Below are 21,546 nucleotides of genomic sequence, written 5' to 3' on the forward strand. Positions count from 1 at the left end.
AGTCTTGTCGTATCAGTATGTTTAAGAAGTAATGAATTCTGTTTAGAGTTCACCTCTCATTGTTGTGCCCTTGAGCAAGAGACTTAACCCACCTCGCCCCTAGTGTTTGCGCACACTGCTGTATGAATGTATGTGTGAAAGGATGAGTGGTTCCTTGATGTAGAGCTTTGAGTTCCTTGAAAAAAGGACTCAAAGCAAAGAAAAGCACTATATAAAAATATGACATTTACTATTTACCATCACTCTCTCAGAAAGCTCTGAAAATTTGTATTACCATCTCTACAGATTGCCTATTTGAATATAAAAGTACCAGTAATTCATTGCAATTGTTCAAGGTAATTGTCTTCTTCAACAACCCCAAAGTTATAATATTAATCACTGCACATGAGATGTTCTGAGAGTTCAAGTATTGTAGGAATAAACTTCAAGAAAGCATTGACATAATATCTATTTCTTCTATTTGGTCTGTAGACTTGTTTCCACTAGTGCGCTTTGGGGAGGTACAGGCTGAAAGTGTCTTCACTGTCTAAAGTGAACCGTACTGCCCGGGTTGAGCATGGTTCCTGGAGGGTACTAGCTCCCAGAGGAACAGTACGGCTCCAGTCGTGGTTAACACAACCAAACAGATGACTGAGGGAGAACGCAGGCTCAGCTGAAAACAAAAAAAGCATGAAATGATCTTTTCTTACCAAACGTTGGCTTGATCTTGTACTGTATTTTCAGTTATGCCAACTTAAATGTTGAGCTGACAGGCTTCACAAAACAAAGCACGAACGCAACAGCTGTTTGCTGTTTATCGATACATGCATGGCACTTGTGTATAAAGATGGATCATATTATATTACCAGTGCATAAAGCATCTAACATGAGCCAGACACAATGCATTACATAACGAGACACTAAAATGTGGCACAGAGTCACAAAGAAGTGAAATAAAAGTAGAAAAACCTGACGATAAACCAGAAGCACCCTGGACCCGGAGCCTTGCCCTGAGCATGGAAATCCAACTCAGCTGGAGGGAGCTGCACCAAACAGACCTGCTCAAAGGCGGCCCCCAGCAAACCGTGCTAGTGGAAAAGAGGCTTGAAGTGCTCTTGAGATTTTCATTTTTCTGTTTTATAAAGCAAGAGGAAATATCAGAGCTGCTTTTCCTAGACGTTTAGCAGTAACTACAAACTCTTATCTAACCCAACCGATGTTAGTAATGCTGACATGTTTATTTACAACTTGCTGCAAAAACACTTCTTATTGCAAGAGTTATGTTTTTCTGAATCAATGTACTTTATCTTTATCCTCCTCACTGGTCTTGCACATTTTGTCATAATGCCCAGATAACACGTTGCTAAATGGAAAGTTCATAAATGTAAAACAAATCAAAACATTAAACTTTTTGCCAGCACTTTTTTCAACTGGAAACGAAAGACATCTAAGACACTTTCTGATCTGGACAACGCAGAGAAAGTCCAGAGCGTTGCAGGACATAAGGACTTTATCTCACAGCTTTGCAAGCCACAGCAGTCGACACATGTTCTCACAATGTAACCAGATTTTATTGCCAATTTTCATGGTTTATTATTGCATATTTTACACCTCCACAATATTATCTTATTTGAGACACTTGATCTTTGAAACTAATCAGCACATTAGACCCACAGAGGTTAAAGGCACACACACATTTCTCGCCTGTTAGATAAATTGTTTAGCAGAAGAGTTGAATTTCAGAACAGTTTTATTGTATTAACCCAATGTGGAGACAGTATGGTGCAAAATTCTATGTGATATCCATCTCACGGGCGTTACCTGACACGCTGCATGTAAATGAGTGTGTCTGAGTTAGCCCTAACCCTCCAGCTGTTCCTCTGTATTACCACCTCCAGTCTGGGGCCCCATTTTCTCACGATCTGCCCCCAGGCCCAATGCACAACAACTGGGCACAGGGTTAGATTGCTTCCCGGTGAGTCTGTGGAACAATGTACTTTTTTTCTACAAATTTCTTTAAATGTTTTGACAGACCTGACATGTCGAACGCGACACATCTATTTTAGCCCACAAAACCCATTTTAATAACACTCTGAGTTACTAGTACTCAGAAAGCTACTTGTTAAAATTGTACAGAATTGTAATTAAAATATAAGTACCAATAATTTAAGTTCCATGCTGCTATATTTCAAAAGGAAAGGCAATCACACAAAGCGGTGATATGTGTAAATGTGCAGAACATTAATTAGTATGCACATAATATGTCATGTCGGCACATATTTGTTTTATATGCAAATGTGTTACATCCATAGTTTAGAATTAATTTCTTACATATTTTATCAAGAGGCTCTAGAAATCATCTTGAACTTGAACTATTAGATCACTATTTTACAAAAGTACACAAAATTTTAAAAAAAAATGTACACAATGTATTTTTTTTTTTAGGATTTTGTGGACTTAATGTTGGCTGGTATCTTGTGGTGTTATATTGCAGCTCTTAAGCAGTGAATCCAGCGAGACAGTGGCTGGTTTGTTTCTCGTATGTGTTTTAAAATGGGCCTAATCAGATTCAGTTGTAACCTGTGGAGCAGACAGTGAGATCAGAGCAGTGTCACGGTGCATTACAGCAGACAAACAATGATGTCTTTATCAGCGCCACACAACCGCACATCAAGGAAAGAGACTAGAAGTGAGTTTTTTCAATGACATTGATGATGTGCTGCAGAAAAAGTATAACGTTAATACAGCATTGGTCACTTGTTCTACATTATCTTTTCAATTTTTTTATATTCTTACATTTGGACAGTGTGAAGAAGCACAGGCTGAAGTTAGGCTTATTACTGTGTGGTATGAAATTTATAATTTAATAATAACTATTTGATCCATCTTTCATTAATACTGGTAAAAACCTGTCAGGAGAGATCGGCCCCTCATCTCTATAGGTGTTTTTTTTGAAAGGCTTAAGCAGTAATGACCACCTTGACATGTTGTTTGAAATGTATTATGTAGTGGCACTTTTGTTTTATAGCCAAAAGGTTTGGGTTTGAGTCCCAGGGGGTTGGGCTCATTGTTACTTTATTTATATTTATATTGATATTTATATTGATATTTATATTGATATTTATATTGATATTTATATTGATATTTATATTTATATTTATATTTATATTTATATTTATATTTATATTTATATTTATATTTATATTTATATAATTATGAGGGGTTTTTTTTTCAATATGACTTTGACAACCCAGCCATGGTGTCCTGCTTTCTCTTTGGAGGTTCTCTACTGCCAGCAAAGGTCAGGTTCAGAGGCGTTTGTCAGATGTGAGATCATGTGGTAAAGGTATAGGGTGAAATCTAAAGGAAGTGAGTCCAGATCAGAGCAGCTGACAAGAGCCACAGCTGAGGGCTATATCAGTGAGAGGACAGAGGGGGCATGTTTAACTGTAACACATATGACTCATGGTGTTAGTGCAGTTGTCATCTGAGTTTTACCAAGCGGAAACAAAACCTGTCTCACCATAATTGTTGTGGTCTCAGGAATGCTGTGTGCTAATGAGTTTTAGAATCAGAAGGCCAAGGTCAAGATATTGTTATCAAAGGTGCACTGTGTAACTTTTGTTGGAGGGTCAGCCACCTTCTTTCCATGACGATGTTATAGTTTTGCTTGATCCATTAAACTTCAATTTTGTTATATCTTATATCTTGATTTTGTACAGGTATTCTGGTTTATGCAGGTGTACTATTTGCCTAACCACTTTAAATTGCAGCATTTTCAGTTTTGTTTTGTCGGTGTTTGTACTGATTCTGTTTTCTGTGCTTCTACATTACCATTATTGTACCATTATCTATTCTAAACAAACTATATCACCGGATAAGTGCATAAAACACATTAGTGTAGCTGTTTTTGGTCTCAATCTGATGCATTTCCCCCGCAGCTTTCAAAACTGCTCTAACATATTTGAGGAGCTGCCTTCTTTTTTACGCCCCCACATCTGCATACATTTACATTATTACACCCCGTTCCTCCCATGTCCTCAAGTCAAGCAGAGGAATAAACTGCATTTTATTATTTTATATAAGAAGCATAACCATATCTTTCATTACTAATATTACTGTAGTTTTGTGCAGACAAAGCCTTATTCCCTGATCAAAAGGATTTAAATTAATTCAGCTCCTGGAGACCTGTAATCCAATTCAACACTGTTCATTAGTGGTCAACTGGGACTGACCGAGGCATCATCAATGATATCATTTTAGAATAATAGAAGTGATAGCAGCATAATCTCAGCAGGTGAATTACAGTTTTTTGAGGTATAGTAGACACAGTAATTGTATTTGGAAGTACTAGTAGTAGTAGTAGTAGTCGTAGTAGTAGTAGTAGTAGTAGCCAGTAGTAGTTGTAGTAACCAGTAGTAGTAGTAGTAGTAGTAGCAGCCAGTAGTATTAGTAGTAGTAGCCAGTAGTAGTTGTAGTAACCAGTAGTAGTAGTAGTAGTAGTAGTAGCAGCCAGTAGTATTAGTAGTAGTTGCCAGTAGCTGTAGTAGTAACCAGTAGTAGTAGCAAGTAGTAGTAGTAGTAGTACCAAGTAGTAGTAGTACCCAGTAGTAGTAGTAGCCAATAGTATCAGTAGTAGTAGTAGCCAGTAGTAGTAGTCAGTAGTAGTAGTCAGTAGTAGTAGTAGTAGTAGCCCAGTAGTAGCAGGAGTACTCAGTAGTAGTAGTAGTAGAAATAGTAATAATAGTAGTAGTGATTAATCATGTAGTTCTCATCAGTAATAAGCTTTAGAAGTACTTGTTGTAGTGCTAGCGTAGACGTAGCATGCAGCAGAGTTCAGTTCCAGAAGCAGTCGTATCAGTAGTTAAAACAGAGCCACCACCAACACAAGAATTTGACTGAAAGCAGCATGTTTTTGTCTGTCAGGAGTCGTACAGTGATGCAAGAGAGAAGTAACTTATATGTCCAAAAGGGTGAGGGATAGACTTTGCAAAACAGTGCATTTGAAACATGATCTTAAATAAAGTGTGACAGAAGTTTGATTGACATAATGTGTGCCACCTTTTTATTGCTCTTCTATTTCCATTTTAGCTCATGTAGTGCCACTAGCTGTTTACAAATACAGGAGCACAGAGAGACTCGGGAGGTTTTGGAAAATATTGGTGCTAAATATCTAGGATTTTTTTCTATATTGGAATGTTATCAGCATATGAAGAATAACATAAATCTCCTGTTATCACCAATACTGATATCAGCACAAATAGGCTATATGGTCCATCTCTAATATCTGTCTTTGCTTTTTCTGTTAAATCCATGCAATAGCTGTACATGCCTGGTTCAGCTCACCTCTCTCTGCTTTGGTGAGGTCAGTGGAGCCTCTAAGGACACACTAAGTAAGCTGTATCATGGACAGAAATGTGCTTTTAAAAATAAACACTGTTATGATATTGAACTGGCTTTTGCACACCTTAAGTACGATTTACTTTGAAACACAAATTCTTACACCCTGGCCCAGAAAGCCCCAGCAAAAGAAGGGGTGGACACGACTGCTAGCTTCTTTTTTTATCTTAAGCAACAATTTATGTGTGTGTCGTCGTGTTTGAGTTGTGTGCTGTGGTGCATGTAGTGCAAACGATCAGTCACGTGGATAACAGGCGTAATGAAATGTAACTATGTAGCTAAAGCCTGGAATGGTCTTTCAGGCGTCTCCTGTGAAAATGTCTAAATCCAGGCTCAGAACGGTTCTGTTTAGCTTTGCACATGACTGAAAGGATTTATTCTGCACTCCTCTCTTTTAATGTTGTTAGGCGTTGTAAAAAGGTACAAGCAGGTTGGTTTTCTTAAGACCTTGGGCTGACGACTGAACTGTAATGTGAGTGTAGGCCCAGGGGGTACGCGTGGACAAGTAACACTTACACTGGCACCTTTACTAACCTTTGATGCTTTATTCATCATTTCAGTTGTCATCCGAGATCGATTTTTATGAGGCTTAAGCAATAGTGAGTGATGTATTCTGTTTCAGCCACTCAAATGGTCCAGAGATTGCACATTTCATCCACAGCGCTGCCAGTGAGCGACTAAATGGAGTCATTTGCTGTGGCATTAAATCAATAGAGTGCTCACCCGATGTGACATGATCAGAGCTGAGTGATCACAGCGTTCTGTGGCATATGGCTGTCAGTGTCACAAATATGAAAGGTTTTATTCTATTCTTTATTAATTGCCTTTTGTTTGGCATACTCTGGCATGTCTAATGTGCTATATTCAGTAATTTTATAACAAAAGTATAAACAAAAAAATAAAAGGTACTGTGGTGTGTTAAGGTTAGATACAAAAATACTACATATAACCTCTGTATTTAAAGTTACACTATATTTGGAGAACTCTCTATTCCTACTGTTTTGCCTGAAATGTTCCACAGAATTGCATGAAAACACCTGCAATTTAACCAATATATAATAGATCAGTGGAATATTCCAAGCAAACTAATAACATCTCCAGGAGACAAGCAGGTTTTGCTGACTGACAAACCCTTCACCAGAAGAAATACATATTGCTGCTCTACTAGTTATGTGCTATGTGATGGTCAACTTCCTTTATTTTGTAGTTAATTCCCTTTAGTTTATGGGAAGATCAAAGAAAGTAGTATTGCGACATTTGGACCAAACACTCCATATCTTTTAATCGTTTCCATCTCCATAGAAGAGAACAGTTTAAACTTGTGTTCATCACTTTATTTCACTCACAGCTGAGCAAACAGCTGCATCACTGTTATGGAGTCTGTCCCCTGTGGTTCCTCTGTACCAGGCTGTTGAATATTCACTGAAGCATAAGATTAAGATTAGATTTAGGCTACTTTGTTGTGTGTCGGATGTTTTGTTTCTTAATCTCAGAAATACCACAGTGTTACTCAGCAGCTTATGTTAGAAATTGCATGTTATTTTAAGACATTGTGCTTAAAGTTGTGAAGTGATTTGCTGACTTCACCATAGACTCATGATGGAAACGCCACAGGCACTGAATTAATGTGGTGCAAAAAGCGATCTAAATGACCCACATGTGAGTCAGAGGCTGGAGTCTTAACATTGAGAACAGAAAGATCATGTAGTTAATCTTGTTTAATGAAATCATAGTAAGCATACACTAGATTTACAAAGCAGGTGAGCATCTATCAGCCCTGCATTTTGGATATATGGGATATTGCTTGAAATCCAGACAATATTATGGCAATTTATTTATATACATTTGTTTGGAGGATTCTATTGGCTCAGCGTTGCTAAGTGCCCATTCCCTGCTAAACTAGCTGTGCGGGTAGGAAGGGGCGTTACCTTCAACAGCCTCGCTCTGGATTGGCTCTTTGGTTGCTATGATAATTGTGGTCGGAATTCCAAAAGTGGAATCCAGATCCATCTGGCTCCAAATTCGCCCCTATAACTGCTAGCCTCCACGAGCTTCATTGGACTGGAGTCAGACTCTATGGGTGACGTCACACTCCCTTAGTTCACTTCTTTATAAAGTCTATGGTTCTGGAAACTGAGGAGGGCAGCCACTGTTGAGCTCCATTGCATATTTCTCTCCCACCTCTACTACAAATTATTTTCTTGGCATTATTATAAAACTGATCTTAAGCCATTCCTCCCTATCTGTCTGCATTATATGTTCATTATTACGTTGGCTATATAAAGCAGTGCTATGATGTGTGTTCAGTGTAAATCCATTAACATGCACAGGCTCCTGATATTAGCCCCATAAATCATTATGTCCTCCTATAGAAGACGTCACACTGTATTAGACAAGCAGGGAGGACTTGTGCACTTATCTAGACTATAGCATAATTACTGTACATTAACACTGTCTGAGCCAGCCAGGCTTAGAATAATGAGTATGGGCAGTGCAGAGAGTGGAGAATTTACTGCTAATCCAATTTCAGCAAAAAAAACCTGTAGATTATAGGGGTAAATCTTGGCTAACAGACATCTGATTTTCTCTAAAATGTTGCCTTTTTAAGCTTACGAACTAAAAACAAAAGATTATGATGATAATGCTTTAGATTGGTTTATATGTACGGATTCCCACACAGTAAAACATGCAAAAATTGGTAAACTTTTGGGTCCTGGGTTCCAATTTTGAATCTCATTGGAACTTTCCTGCTTGAACGATGGGTAATTTACAGGACAAGAGGTTAGGTGTTAAAAGCTTTTTCTTTCACTTCTTGTTTTTGTTTGAAACATGAAGGAAGTACATATAGTCTAGCAGCTTTTCAAATTGTATTTTCTAGAAGAATTGGCCATGTGTACAAGGGGAGTCGGCTAGCTCCAATCAGAGGGAAAGTCATTTCCGGCATAATGTAATGTCTATGAGGCTTTTGCCAAGTTCCGTTAAAATCACTAAATGCTGACAGATCAGGCAATAGACAGGGAGGATGTCACTGACAACATGTTAAATACTTTACAAATGCGAGAAAACTTTACAGGAGGACACCGTGTTTACAAAGGCATGTCTTTGTGTGCCAGGGCTAATGCCAATGGTAATTTCGGAGCCTAATAAAATAAATATTATTTATTATATTCTTACATTATGCCGGAAATGGTCATGCAGGCTGTCCCCCTGATTGAAACTAGCCACTTACTGTGGTGCACAGAGCCAATTAGTCCCAGTTTAAAATGTCATATTATATGTTCTACAGTTTTCCATAATGAGGAGATAATGGTCACTCCCTACAGTATCATTTTATTCTCCACATAGTTTAAAAACTGAACACGCTGAACAATACATACAGATACATGTTTCTTTTGGTATTTTCGCAATAAAAGTAGCAAGTTGACTGCTTAAAGCTTAAATAGATCAAGCCTGGTCCACCATAATCAGGGCAACACACTTCTTTGCTGTATCTCCAATAACTTCAATAGGGGTGGATACTGTGCATTTTTGTGGTGACTGTACTTTTAATTGTGTACTTGGGCCTTGTTTTTGAGTATAGATTGCTCATTGCATTACTATCTCTGCTCCTCTCTAACTAGTACTTTGACTACTTTTATCTTACATACTTTTACTTAAATACATAATGATAGAAGTACTTCTATTGTGTTAATATGCATTATGTGCATTTCAGTACTCTTTCCACCTCTATCACAACTACTACGTCAACTTGTTATAAAAGATAGGAGTGAGTTTATCAGTCAGTACATGAGACCCCTACTGCCCCTCTCTCACCCCTGTCTCTGACCTGTTTATTGGTGAGAGTCGACATACTGCTGTTGTGATACAGGTGAAGAGGTGTGAGTGCATTTAAATGGTGTGATGTTGAAATTCTCTTCTTCTTTTGATGCAGTGGTGGTGGCAGCAGCAGAGCCTTTGGTCCAAGGGTTAAGACGACGCCCAGATGAGGTCACATGGTCCTATTCAGGTTTGTACTGTTTTAAAATCATGGACTTTGAAGAGGGGGTATTAAAAATCTTTTCATTGTCATGTTGGAGTAGTACTGTCACAATATAATATAAAATATAATTTGGTGAGAAGAACATCATGATTAAATGATTATTCACCATTACTGACAGTAAGATCTTTAATTTTCTTGATAACCATTTAGCCAGCTTTATAAAGTCAAACATTTCTGAATGATCAAGTTCATGTGATGTGACATAAACAGCCAAGTAACACTTTATATTCACATTTAGCTTTTGGACTATAATAGACATGCTCTGTTTAGTCTATTGTTTTACAGTTGTATTTTGACTTGAACAATCAAGGTTATTGAATCAAATAATATCTTCACCTAGATTAAGGAAAAAAATTTCTTATAAGTGTGAACAAAACAAGCACAGACAATACATTTTATCAGTTACTTTCCTGCCTAAACATGTTGCAAAAAAATACAAACTGAGATGCTGAATTGCAGTGTTCACAGGCTTACAGCCCCCATTGTTTTGTTTAAACTAAGGGCAGCCTCATTGCATCAATCATCCATTACTCTGCCGCCAATCACCATCAGTGACAGTAATTGGGCTTCAGATTTCAAGCTTGTGTTGTAAGAGTTTAGCAGTTAGCAACAAGTGATTGACACTGTTTGTATTAAAAAAAAATGTGTGTGCCTTTATTGGTTATATGATGTTTATTGTATTAAAAAATAAATGCACTAAATAAATACATTGAATTGAGCGACATAACCAGAGCTAAAACATGACCAAAATCATGATTTAATAAATTGCTGTATACTGTTTCTATAGAAAGATATTTTATATAAAATTGCATAATACACATATGATTTATTTTTAATTACTCCAACTACTGTATGTTGTTGAATCTTGAAAGAAAAAAAAATCCCGCTTTATATCTCTTATTAAAATACAATCTCATATTGATTAAATTAAATCATCTGCTATTTCAACATAATCCCATCCTAGAATCTGAAACCCAACAATAGTTAGCATATATACTGTGGATGAGGCTCATTCAGTGGCTGTATGTGTTACCAGAGGAGGTGTCCTGTTGTGAAGCATATGGTTAAACTCGTCTTCTGCCTTAGCACAGACATCCCACTGGGAGACCTCAAACACAGACTACAGCAGGACTCAGGAGATCAGGATAAAGCAGGGCCATTACACTGATTAAGCATCGGGTTCATACAGGTTTAAAAAGATTTGATTTTACAAAACAAATCCTCATGTGAAAATGTCATACGGATATTTCAGTCATGCTTTGGATACAAATAACGAAAACTCTGACCAATTAATCTCCTTTCATATGTTTGCACCCGAATTCTTACACATGCATTTAATCAGCCTCTACAAGAACAAATCTTTTGTTGTGCACTTTTTGTTCTTCAGTCTTTAATTTTAAATCTTATTACAAATAGTTATGGCCACTGTAGTATATGGCGTCGACGTGTGAAAACAGGTGAAACAGTCCCATAGGTCAATTGCCAATGTATTGCAGTGCATTGTCTTTACAAATAAAGGATAAACCAAAGAAAAAACAAAGATGGGGCAAGAGATGGGGCCTGCTATTCCTTTGAACTCATGGTCTAGCATTTTATTCCAAGATATACTTTTGTTGAATGTATCTTTAACATGGCTGCTGGTAAACTGTCCTACACCTCATGTTAATAACACAACTTTACATTCACCGGAGCTGCCATTGAATGTATAAATGCATAAGTCTGTTGCTTTGTTTTCTTCTCTCCTCATGTGTCAAATCTCTGAAATCACTTCCTGCCTGTCGTTGCGGCTGCTGTAGTACGGCTGAAGTACATCACACGGGGCAACGCTCTCTGGGTCACATAAGATTGTTTGTACTTGTAACATGGGCTAATATTAAACGTGATTATGAGTAATTAAAAAGACTGAGTGAATTAAAAGATGGGGAAGCTTCAATGGCTAACCACATACTTACGACTCACTACTGAAATCTCCCTGTTTCACTCAGTTGTTGTAGGTTGTTATAGATATACAAAGATATGAAAATGGAGTTGGTTATACTGGTTGAATGCTCACCTTGTAATTTTGAACTATAAAAGTCAGTCAGTTAGTTAGATGGCAGTTCGAATCTAACTTCTCCCTGGTCTGAGAGTTGTGAAAAGGGCTCATAAACGTATTGCGGTGAATAATTAGGATGTTCAGAAATGTGTAATTGAGAAATGACTTTGGACTAGTTCTGTTTTTCACGCTTTTAAGACTGGAAAAATCAAATATGGTGCTTTTAACCCTAACCTTTCCATTGCTTAATATACGGGTACTCATCTATTCACACCAGATTGTGATATCCTCCATACTTGTATCTTTCCTTTATCCTCATCTGCCCTTTGCCACGCATCTCTTCTCCTCCCCGTTGGGACCTGTCACTTTGAAACAGAACAATGATTCTGCTCTAAGTGAATCCCTGGTGTTGAGTGTTATATCCAGTATGTTCTCACACTCCACTCTCTCCCTCCTCTGGGGTTTAAACCTCTATGCTACTACCTATAGACTGTTTTTCTTACGTGGTCTTTTCTCTTCTCTCTGCCTCTGGGTGGTGCGCTGAGCCATGAGTAACAGCATTAACATGTGAAAGAGTAGGACTTCATTGTGAGACGCGATGCACAGTTTGAGTGGGGTCAGAAGGAGAGGAGGTGGAGGAGAGACACAGGAGTAATAGAAACAAAACCCTGGAGGTGAATGAACTCATTAGAAAAATAGGCACAGTTTAAATGCACTGTATGGCAGACTCACGCATGTGTAACAGAGACCAGACTGTTCTCATTAAGTCAAGATTTATTAAGAACCAAAGCAAAGTGTCCTCTTTTCTGGACCAGGGAGATGCTTTTTTTCTGCATTAACTTAAAATAATGAAAGTAACTCGGAAAAACCTCACAGCCATAGTTGGGATGTCCATCCAAAATGCAGAGGGCAAGAAGATAAAAACTGAAGATCGTACAGTGAGGCAAACTTAGGAATGCCATGATCAGCTTGGTAGAGGAAAAAAGATGGAGCTGTGTGAACCTTGAACAAAACAAATGGAACTTTCTAATGTATACTAGTGAAGTGCATGCGTTTTGAACTCTTGAGTGGGGATAAATCAAGCTTAATATTGAGGATTATGATGATTCTGATGGGCGTAATTGACAGGAGGATTCACAAGCCAGAGATCATGGTCCAACAATCGGAGAGAGAGACGAAACTAACATGGCATTTTACATGAGAAGAGTTTGAAAATCACATAAACACTAAAAACACAGTTAATCAGAGGTGAGAGAAGGTAAAGATTTAATTTTGAATGATAGCTGACAAAAAATGTCTTACACATGTAAAAGATATATAAACATTTGTTGTGGTTAGTTTGCCACCAAACGTGGGAGAACAGCGTGCCATATGCTCCTGATATTAAACAGAAATTAGGAGTAAAAGGCTGTAGGAGTAAGAAGGGGAGAGATAGGACACTTGTATGAATGAGATTGTTTGAGCGTGATTATATGACAGCAACAATAGTTTGAGTTTATCTCACGTGTAAAATGCTCAGTTAGTTTTGATTTCTTTTTCCACTATTTACAATGACCAATCTTCAGTTAGTCCTGTGAAAACCTCCTAAAATCACCTTCTCTCAGTTACATAATGATACTAGTCTTCAATAAAAGCAGGATTCCAGCTTATACAATATAAACTGCAGTTCTTTTATTATCAGTAAATCCTCCCTCATTGTTGGTACATTGTCTGTTTGTCTGTAAATCTTTCGCATCTTCATTGTTTTATTCTTGTCCTTTCACAGCCCTCGGCTACACTGCTTTATGCCTCCCCAGACTCCACAAAGACAGAGGCAGACTTTCAATGAGAGACCTTTTGTTGGTGCTAAATCTCACCAAGACAGTAGCAATGTGTTTTTCAATGTAAAAAATGAACTCTGCTCAAACTTTCAAATCAACTTTAATTTAAAAATATATATATATTCTATGACAGAATTCAAATATCTGGGGCTGGTTCTGGATCCCCAACTAACTTTAAATAAATAAATACATAAAAATATATCAATAAATATAAATAAAAAAAATATATATATATATAAAAATAAACATGTTAAAAAATATCCAAAACCATACAAATAAATCTCAACTGTTTCAAATGAATCTACATTCCAAACCTGGCAGTCCTGCTGCACATGTGTGCTATGATTTTCTCTCACAAATCGTACTCATGCTAAATTTGTAAATCAGACGTACCAAAATACAACACAATAGACCATCTTGCTCAATTAAACTATATAAAAAGCCATTTTATTTGTTGGAAAATGTTTTTCTACATCTTTTGCACTGGGACGTTCATTAATTCTGATTCAGGTCACAGCAGCACCTGCCACTGTAACCACACTGTCCGGATGTCTTTCCAGGTGTTCACTTCCTGCACAGCCCTCCCTTTCTCTCGCCTGCACCTTGTATTAGCTCAGTCTGACTGTTACAATTTGGCACAGATCTGGAGTGGGGCTAAAGCTGCTCATTGTAGCTGTTTACAACGCTACATTGCTCAGTCTGACGGATGCCCTCCCACATGCTTGCTCCACGACCTCTTGTTCGCTGCTTGTATCGGTTCAGTCTGACAATGATCTACAGTAACTGGAATAAAAGGTTGTACAAGAGCTGCTCATTCACATAAGGGTATTCACAACATTAGACTAAAGTGTGAGACTTTACCTGTATTTAATCCTAATGCTGCAATGACATCCTTGTCTACTCTCTCTGTCATCAAAGTGCATTTAATTATAAAGTGAGTTGTCTGTAATTTAGATTCAGAACTCCTGAGGCTCAGGAGTGTGCTGGACAACTCTCACAGAAGGGGAGAGTGGAGTGGGATCAGGCTGTAGCTGTGGGCTTTGAGAGTGGAGTGGAGGAGATGAGATATAGACTACAGCTCACGAAAATGTGGGCTTTCATCTAAATACATCTAAAACACAAATGTCTGTGTTTATATTATTCAAGACCTTAAACATAAAGGTATAACTCCAGCCTAGTTACCGGATCAAAGAAAACAGTTGGTGGAACGCACACTGACAGATCCTCCTTCTGGCTTGTTGTGGCTCAAATTAGGCCCTGATCATACTGCATCACAACATGGGTCCAGGCATGGGCTTCTTCAGTCACACATCAGTCCTGTTTATAAGTGAGCATTAAAGATCATCGATAAAAAATAATTGGTTGTCACTGCTGCAATATACTTAAGGAATATAATTTATGAAGCTTAAAAATGTTTAATAAATTATGCTAATAATGAATTAATAATCTAGCACCACAGTCACTAAGTACGTTTACTCAGAGGCAAACCAGAGCCATATTTGGACAGCCTTTTCATATCAACTATGGAGCTCACTGTCCACTGAACTGAAGTGCAAACCAGAGCTTCATTTGTTCACCTCAAGGCTCAAGTCCTGATTAAAAACAAACCAAAGTTGCACCCACCTATAAATATTGTATTGTATAGTGCGTGTATATGAATGTGTGTTTGAATGTGGGAATGTCCAAATCATGAAATTGCATTGTTGTAAATGTGTTTGTGCTTTTAAACTGTTTTTAAATGTTTTGTGTGGGGAAAGCTCTACCATAGAAATAAAAATACTTCTTCGAGAAAAAGATTTATACACAATTTATTAATAATGAGCATATGTGGCTGATATCTTTCATTTATATTATTTGATTGTTTTTTACCGAAAGTTATAGCAAACAAAATGCTGTTGTTGTGTCCAAAAACAAGACACTTTATCCACTGCCATGTATGAATGTGGTTTGTGAGTGATGGGATGTTTGGGAGAAACTGATTGGTTGCAGCATTATTTTAGATTTATTTTTGATAGAAACAGAAATGAAAATGTCTAGTTTTGATCATCCAGAAAACCTCAAATCCTTGAATTTTTAAGAAATAAACATTTTTATATTGCAACCCATTTCCCCCACATCATAGCCATTGTATGTCATTTGCTTTGCTGTTGAATGCCTCCTCACGATCTCTAATTTTGTACCCGTCTGAGGCCAAATGAGGATTTTAAAATCAGGTCACGCTTCTTTAAATTCTCGAGGTTTCTCAGAAAACATGAAGCAGAGGCCCGTCTTCAAACAGCAGCTGGTAATGAGCTAATGCAGAAATCTAATGGAGGCTTTGAGAGCTAGTGACCTGGTCTGACTGTAGAAAATGTCCCCGTCTTTCTATGCTCAATGCTGCTTCAAATTGTGTTTAGAAGTGCATTTATGTTTTGGGACAATGTTATGTTTTCATTGATAGGTTTTTTAAAGGTTTTTGAGCCCAAGCAAGAGATCATTAGTTTCCTATGCATGATTTACTCATCTTATTTCTCCAATATTCCCATCAACTAAAACTATGCACCTTTAGCTAATAGTGCTGTAGTAGTACTATAGATCTGAATAATTAATAACAATAACTATAATAAGTACTATGTGTTTCATAATGATGAAGAGTTATGACCGTTGCCATAACAATAAAAAATTCAAAGCTAAATATTATATCTTTGGCCAACCATCCTTAAAAAGGCACATAACAAAAAAGCTGAAACACATGAATACCTTAACCATATTTCTGCTATACTGATATCACTATTTTGTTTCAGTAACACTCCACCCTACTTCCTAATTAAACTCATATCCTTTTTTTCTGAAAATGTCTGAAAATGTAGCAACTTCTTTGGGGTCAAAATGCTTGTTGATATAGATTTTGTGTCCGGACAAGCTCAAAAACAAGCTCAAAGACATGTTGCTCCTCTCCGGTCTGCTGTTTTGTGTTGCATTCACTGCCCTCTGTTCTTCTGACTCACCAGACTGCAGGCCTGTTCAGTTCTGCTCCACTTGGTCTGTCCCTGTAGCCTCTGGAGATGTGAGGCGTTCAAAGTCACAAAAACAACACAGTCACTGACTTTTGCTGCACTGATTTTGTGCAGTCACTGAGTTTGGCCTCAAGTCTCTGCTGCTACAGACTGTAATCATGTCTGATTTATGGGACGAGGGGCAGTAGATCTGGTAATTTTATCAAAGCGGGGTATTTGGGGTAGAAATGTCATCACCTACAGTACATCCATTTTATAATGATAATCTGTAATGTCATAGACTCACTCCATATGGAAAATATTAGTGTTTCAAATAGCACAATGACTAAACCACATCTACAATAAGAGTGTTGTCATAATACAAAATTTTCAAACTCTATTTTGATACTAAGGAATTGACTCAATACTCGTTGCTACTTTTAAAATGCTACTTTTTAAAAGAATGTAATTTTCAAAACGAAATAATTGTGCTCACTTTATATTACCATGTCTTATATTGGTTGTGATAAAGCTTAAAATCATACTAAAATTGTTCAGGAAAGCTCAAATTTGGTCCTGTTAATGTGATTTTTTGGAGTATCAGTACTATCAGTTTTCGATATTTTAGTATTAATTAGTATATGACCCTCAATACTTTTGACAACCCTACATCTAACCAGAACGAAATTGACACTAAAACAAGACTTAACTGAGCCTTGAATGCTTTGCCGTGAATGCTTTTTCCAAGACAAGTTACAGGCTAGATCTGTGGAGAGGCTGCTCCACTTACAGTAGTGAGTTTAATCCTATACTTACATCTCCGTGGAGAAAGGAATGTGACAGAATGAATCCAGGCTGAATATTATAATACACATTTATATACATGCCCAATAGGCCTTCTTATTCCTTAGCATTATAAATTATACAAATTATATTTTATTTATTATATTCTACTGGTTACTTTTTTGTCCAACAGCAGCGACACTGGGCAACTTCAATATGTCTCCAGTCTGAAGCCGCTAACTTCTAATAAATAGTAAATCAGTTCAGAGCCCTATAGCCACAGACAGTAATTATTTTATGAAGAAGCTAGGAGGAGGATTTTCCCATCTCTCCCATTTGTACATTTAGATTAAACTGTGATCAAAGTAACAGCACATGCAGACTGTAAGGTGCAGAAAACCCGTTAAACACATTTTTCCATAGAGCATAAACACACTCCTTCTATCATTCATAATACATTGACTCAGAGCAGAGTCTTTCTTTATGTCTACGAGCCTCATGCATTCATTCATAAACCAGGTCTTTCTCAATGCAAAGACGACGTGTTCAGACAAAGCAACATTTATGGGCTCACGCTGTCTCCGGAATAGTTTTATGAGGACAGAGGATTTCATTTGTGTCGATGCAAAGTGTCGTAGTAACAATAACTGATGCTAATACAGTAGCATGTGCTTATGAGGTTTTTACATCATAATTAGCCCGAAGGATGTTGGAGAGATTTGACAGTTAGAACGTTAGCAGTTATATTAAAAGCATGATGCAATGGTTTAGTAATCTGTGAAAGAAAATCTGTGTTCATTTTCAGCTCAAAGTTTGAGTTTATTTCATTTGTGTGTGCGGGCAGATATTTATCACATTGTGGGGGCAGAAATCCATATAAACATCATCATAACCTAAAAATCAGGTCCCTATCACAAGAATCCTTTAATTTTAGATCAACAGGTGAACACAGATTGTAATGAGTGAGATCAACATCATGTTTTAAAGCTCGAATATGTGTTAAAACAGATTAAGGTTAAGGTCGAGGTAAAACTTAGACAAGTAATATAACTCACTCACTTGGCTCTATGCAGATAGATACTGAAACATTCCAGGTTATACATCTCTATGGTTTTGGACCCTACACCAGAAAAGTTAAAGTGGACCTTTATAGAAAAACAGAAAATACTTTTTGAGGTGTGAAGAGTCTGTGTCAGTGGAGCTTGAATTCAGTTTAGAAGCTTGTAGCGTCTCTAAATGGTCATGACTCATCAATTAAAACTGCATCAACCTTGAGTCCATCTTGAACTGTGATGGCCCTGTTTTATTATTGATTGTTAAACTGTTGGTGAGATGCAGAAGGCCAGAAGTTGAAATATTTAACGGTAGCATCGAGATAATGTAGATCTGAATACTGCTCCGTGGGTTAAACTGGGCCCACGGGCTTCTGACATTTTAATATTTGATTCATATTCAGCTATTTCTGCGGCAGAGACACAAACAGGAGCAGACAGGCACCAAAAACTGAGCAGCTACATTATTCAGTGCAATCATGAGGGGTTTTTTAGCTGAGAAAGTAGACAAGAAGAGATTGTCTGATAGAGCTTTATTGGGAACTATACAATCAGAGCCATAAAATGCTTTCCACAAAAGACAGGAACAACCTAAAAATGCATAAATACTATTCAAAGTGGCATTTTGACCAATCAGAGACATAAAATATGAGATTGTTAGTGTAAGCTGTTAAAATGTGTTTGAAAAGTCTTATATTCTGACATACACAGTGTTTCTGCTTTACATTACAGTATAGTAAGTACATTTTTCTCTTTAAGACCTTTCACTTACATGGAGGTCTTAAATGCACTTCATAGACCCAAAGAAGTCCACTGGAGCTGATGACCTTGATCCAAAACTGCTATTACTAACTAAGCAATTTATAATTTTATCAATTCAAATAGCAGTTATACCAGAATTTTATATACCTGTTTTGCATTGACATAAGGGTGGGATGACTAAAAATGTAAATAATTTTTGGACAATATCTAAATTACCTTGTTTTGCAAAAGTTTTAGAAAAGTTAGTTGCAAATCAAGTTATAATTTACTGAAATAAATGCTCCATTATGAAGTCTTACTAATCGAGTTTCAGAAAAGGGCATAGTACTGTCACCACAGTGTGAATCACAAAAGATTTAAATGATATTTTCACAGCCCTTGATGACAAACAAAATTATGTAGCACTGTTTATTTATTTATTTAAGTAAAGCTTTTGATTCAGTAGATCATAAAATCCTCTTGAAGTACCTGCATATTGGATTAGACAATGCTTCATGTAATTGGTTTCAAAATCATTTTTCAAACAGAACCCAGGCAGCCAATGTTTTTAAACCATTTTTTTTTTTTTTTTTACTTTAAACAAAGGAGTGCCTCAAGGTTCAATTTTGGGCCCGCTACATTTTACTGTATTTATTTATTTATTTGATTGGTTGCAATTTAAGAGAAAACATCATACATTAATATGCAGATGATGCTGTTTTGAATGCAAGTTTGCATGCAATTACATGCAAGCTTTTAAAATGCAGCAAGATTTTAATTAAACCCAAAATTCCATAAAAAATCATTAATAATCATTGAAGGCAAATTCAATAAAAACATGTAAGTAATGTGCAAACTACAAATCTTTATGCACTAAATGGTACACTGACTGAAAGAGTCACCACCCATAAGGGATTTAGCTTGATGAAGACTTATCAGTTAAAATGCAAATATATTATGTAACAATTTAAAATCAAATTCTCATTTTATTACAGAAACAAATATTGCATCACATTGAACTACAGAAAAGAAATTGTTCAAGCAGCCTTTCTTTTGGTACTAGATTATGGAGATATAATATACATGCAGACGTGATGAATTTAAAACCCATCACTGTATATTCTATGAAAACGTTGGTTGGTCATTGCTATCGGTTAGAAGAGGACAACTCTGTATAAAAAGTATTTATAACGGACGACTTGATAAACTGCCTGAATATCTCACTTGCTTGTTGAACCTTGATAAGAGAACTTTTAATACAAGATGTCATGAATGCATAAATCTAAAAAATGACCACATCAGAAATGAAATGGGGGAAAAAAAAGGTTTTAGTTATATTGAATACATGCAACGAAGACATGCAAAACTGGATACAGCGGTGCCACAAATGCATTTTAATAATAATCTAGTGACAAGCATGTATACTCACACCTGCACCCTTATATATGTTTTTGTTTTGTTTTTGTTTTTTAATTTAATATAGTGTATTTTTATTCATGTAGTTATTTGTTTTGTTTGTGTTTTTCTGTATTTTAAACAGGATGTCCATGAAAAGGAGAGTCTGAGTGCTCTCTTTGGTCTCTCCCTGTATAAATAAAGAATATAAATAATTAAGTCAACTGTAGGCTGGTATATAAATGTTGTTGGCTGTCTGTATATTGGCTGTTGTGTGTTGTATCATGGCAACTGCACAGACCACAAAGTGTTGGTATTATTTCCTTATTATTTTCTAATAACACAAATTTGACTCCCTTATTCTTTTACGACCTCTGCAAAAAATGGGACCACAGCTATTCCCTTAATCATTCTTGATTTATTATTTGAAAAGAACATGAGAATTTAATGAGTAGTATTAGTGTTAATAGTACTAACAGCAGTTTTTTTGTTTGTTTGGTGTTTTTTTTTTCAAAGTAAAAGGCACTGCTTCTAGACTAGCAGACATTTCTTTTACCTATGTATAAACAAACTGGTCTTTTTGTTCTGTCATTCATATCACATTGTCTTTCTCCTCCTCATTATAGTTCTGTGTCATTCATTCATCTCCTGCACATGTAGTTTTGCATACTACATATTTCCAATGCAAATGCCTGTTTTTACTGTCAATCATCTCCTTGTTCACTTTCATGTAAAGCAACTTGTTTCAGTGACAGCCGTTGTGTTCTCCGTTTTATCTCCACTTTTATCCTTGTATATTGTTGGCTCTCTCCTCCCACTCAAAGTCTTTTTTCTGCAAAAAACAAGGGATATATATATATATATATATATATATATATATATATATATATATATATATATATATATATATATATATATATATATATATATATATATATATATATATATATATATATATATATATATATATATATATATATATATATATATACAGTTAAAGATCAGTTTAATGCCATATTGTGAACCTTTATATCAAAAATGGCAAAGACATAGAAGACAGTTGTTGTGTTCTGTCGGGTAACTGGTTGTGTGGTCCACTGGGTTAAATGAGGTCAGATTAAGTGTCATTGTCCCTCACAGTGACCTCATGTATGGAAACTCCAATAGACACCAATACTGTCCATTCATGTGTGATAGCTGACAGTTACAGCAGCTGCCCTAATCTGATTATAAACACACAAAAAGCACCTCATACATGCACTCACAGAATAAAGACATGTCCTGATTTCTATAATCTGGACTTCATTATTGTCTTGTAATTCAGTGA

General features: G+C 36.5%; 1 protein-coding gene across 1 annotated transcript in view; it reads left to right on the forward strand.

Annotated features, from left to right (window-relative positions):
• ptprz1b (protein tyrosine phosphatase receptor type Z1b) overlaps window positions 1–21,546 on the forward strand; it is a 64,243-nt gene that overhangs the window by 12,516 nt on the left and 30,181 nt on the right. Inside the window, exon 2 of the mRNA XM_055231436.1 lies at window positions 9,311–9,385. Coding sequence (XP_055087411.1) covers window positions 9,311–9,385 — 75 coding nt within the window. The remainder of the gene's footprint in view (window positions 1–9,310; window positions 9,386–21,546) is intronic.

This window comes from Periophthalmus magnuspinnatus, chromosome 23, assembly GCF_009829125.3.
Source record: "Periophthalmus magnuspinnatus isolate fPerMag1 chromosome 23, fPerMag1.2.pri, whole genome shotgun sequence".
Taxonomy (NCBI): Eukaryota; Metazoa; Chordata; class Actinopteri; order Gobiiformes; family Gobiidae; genus Periophthalmus; species Periophthalmus magnuspinnatus.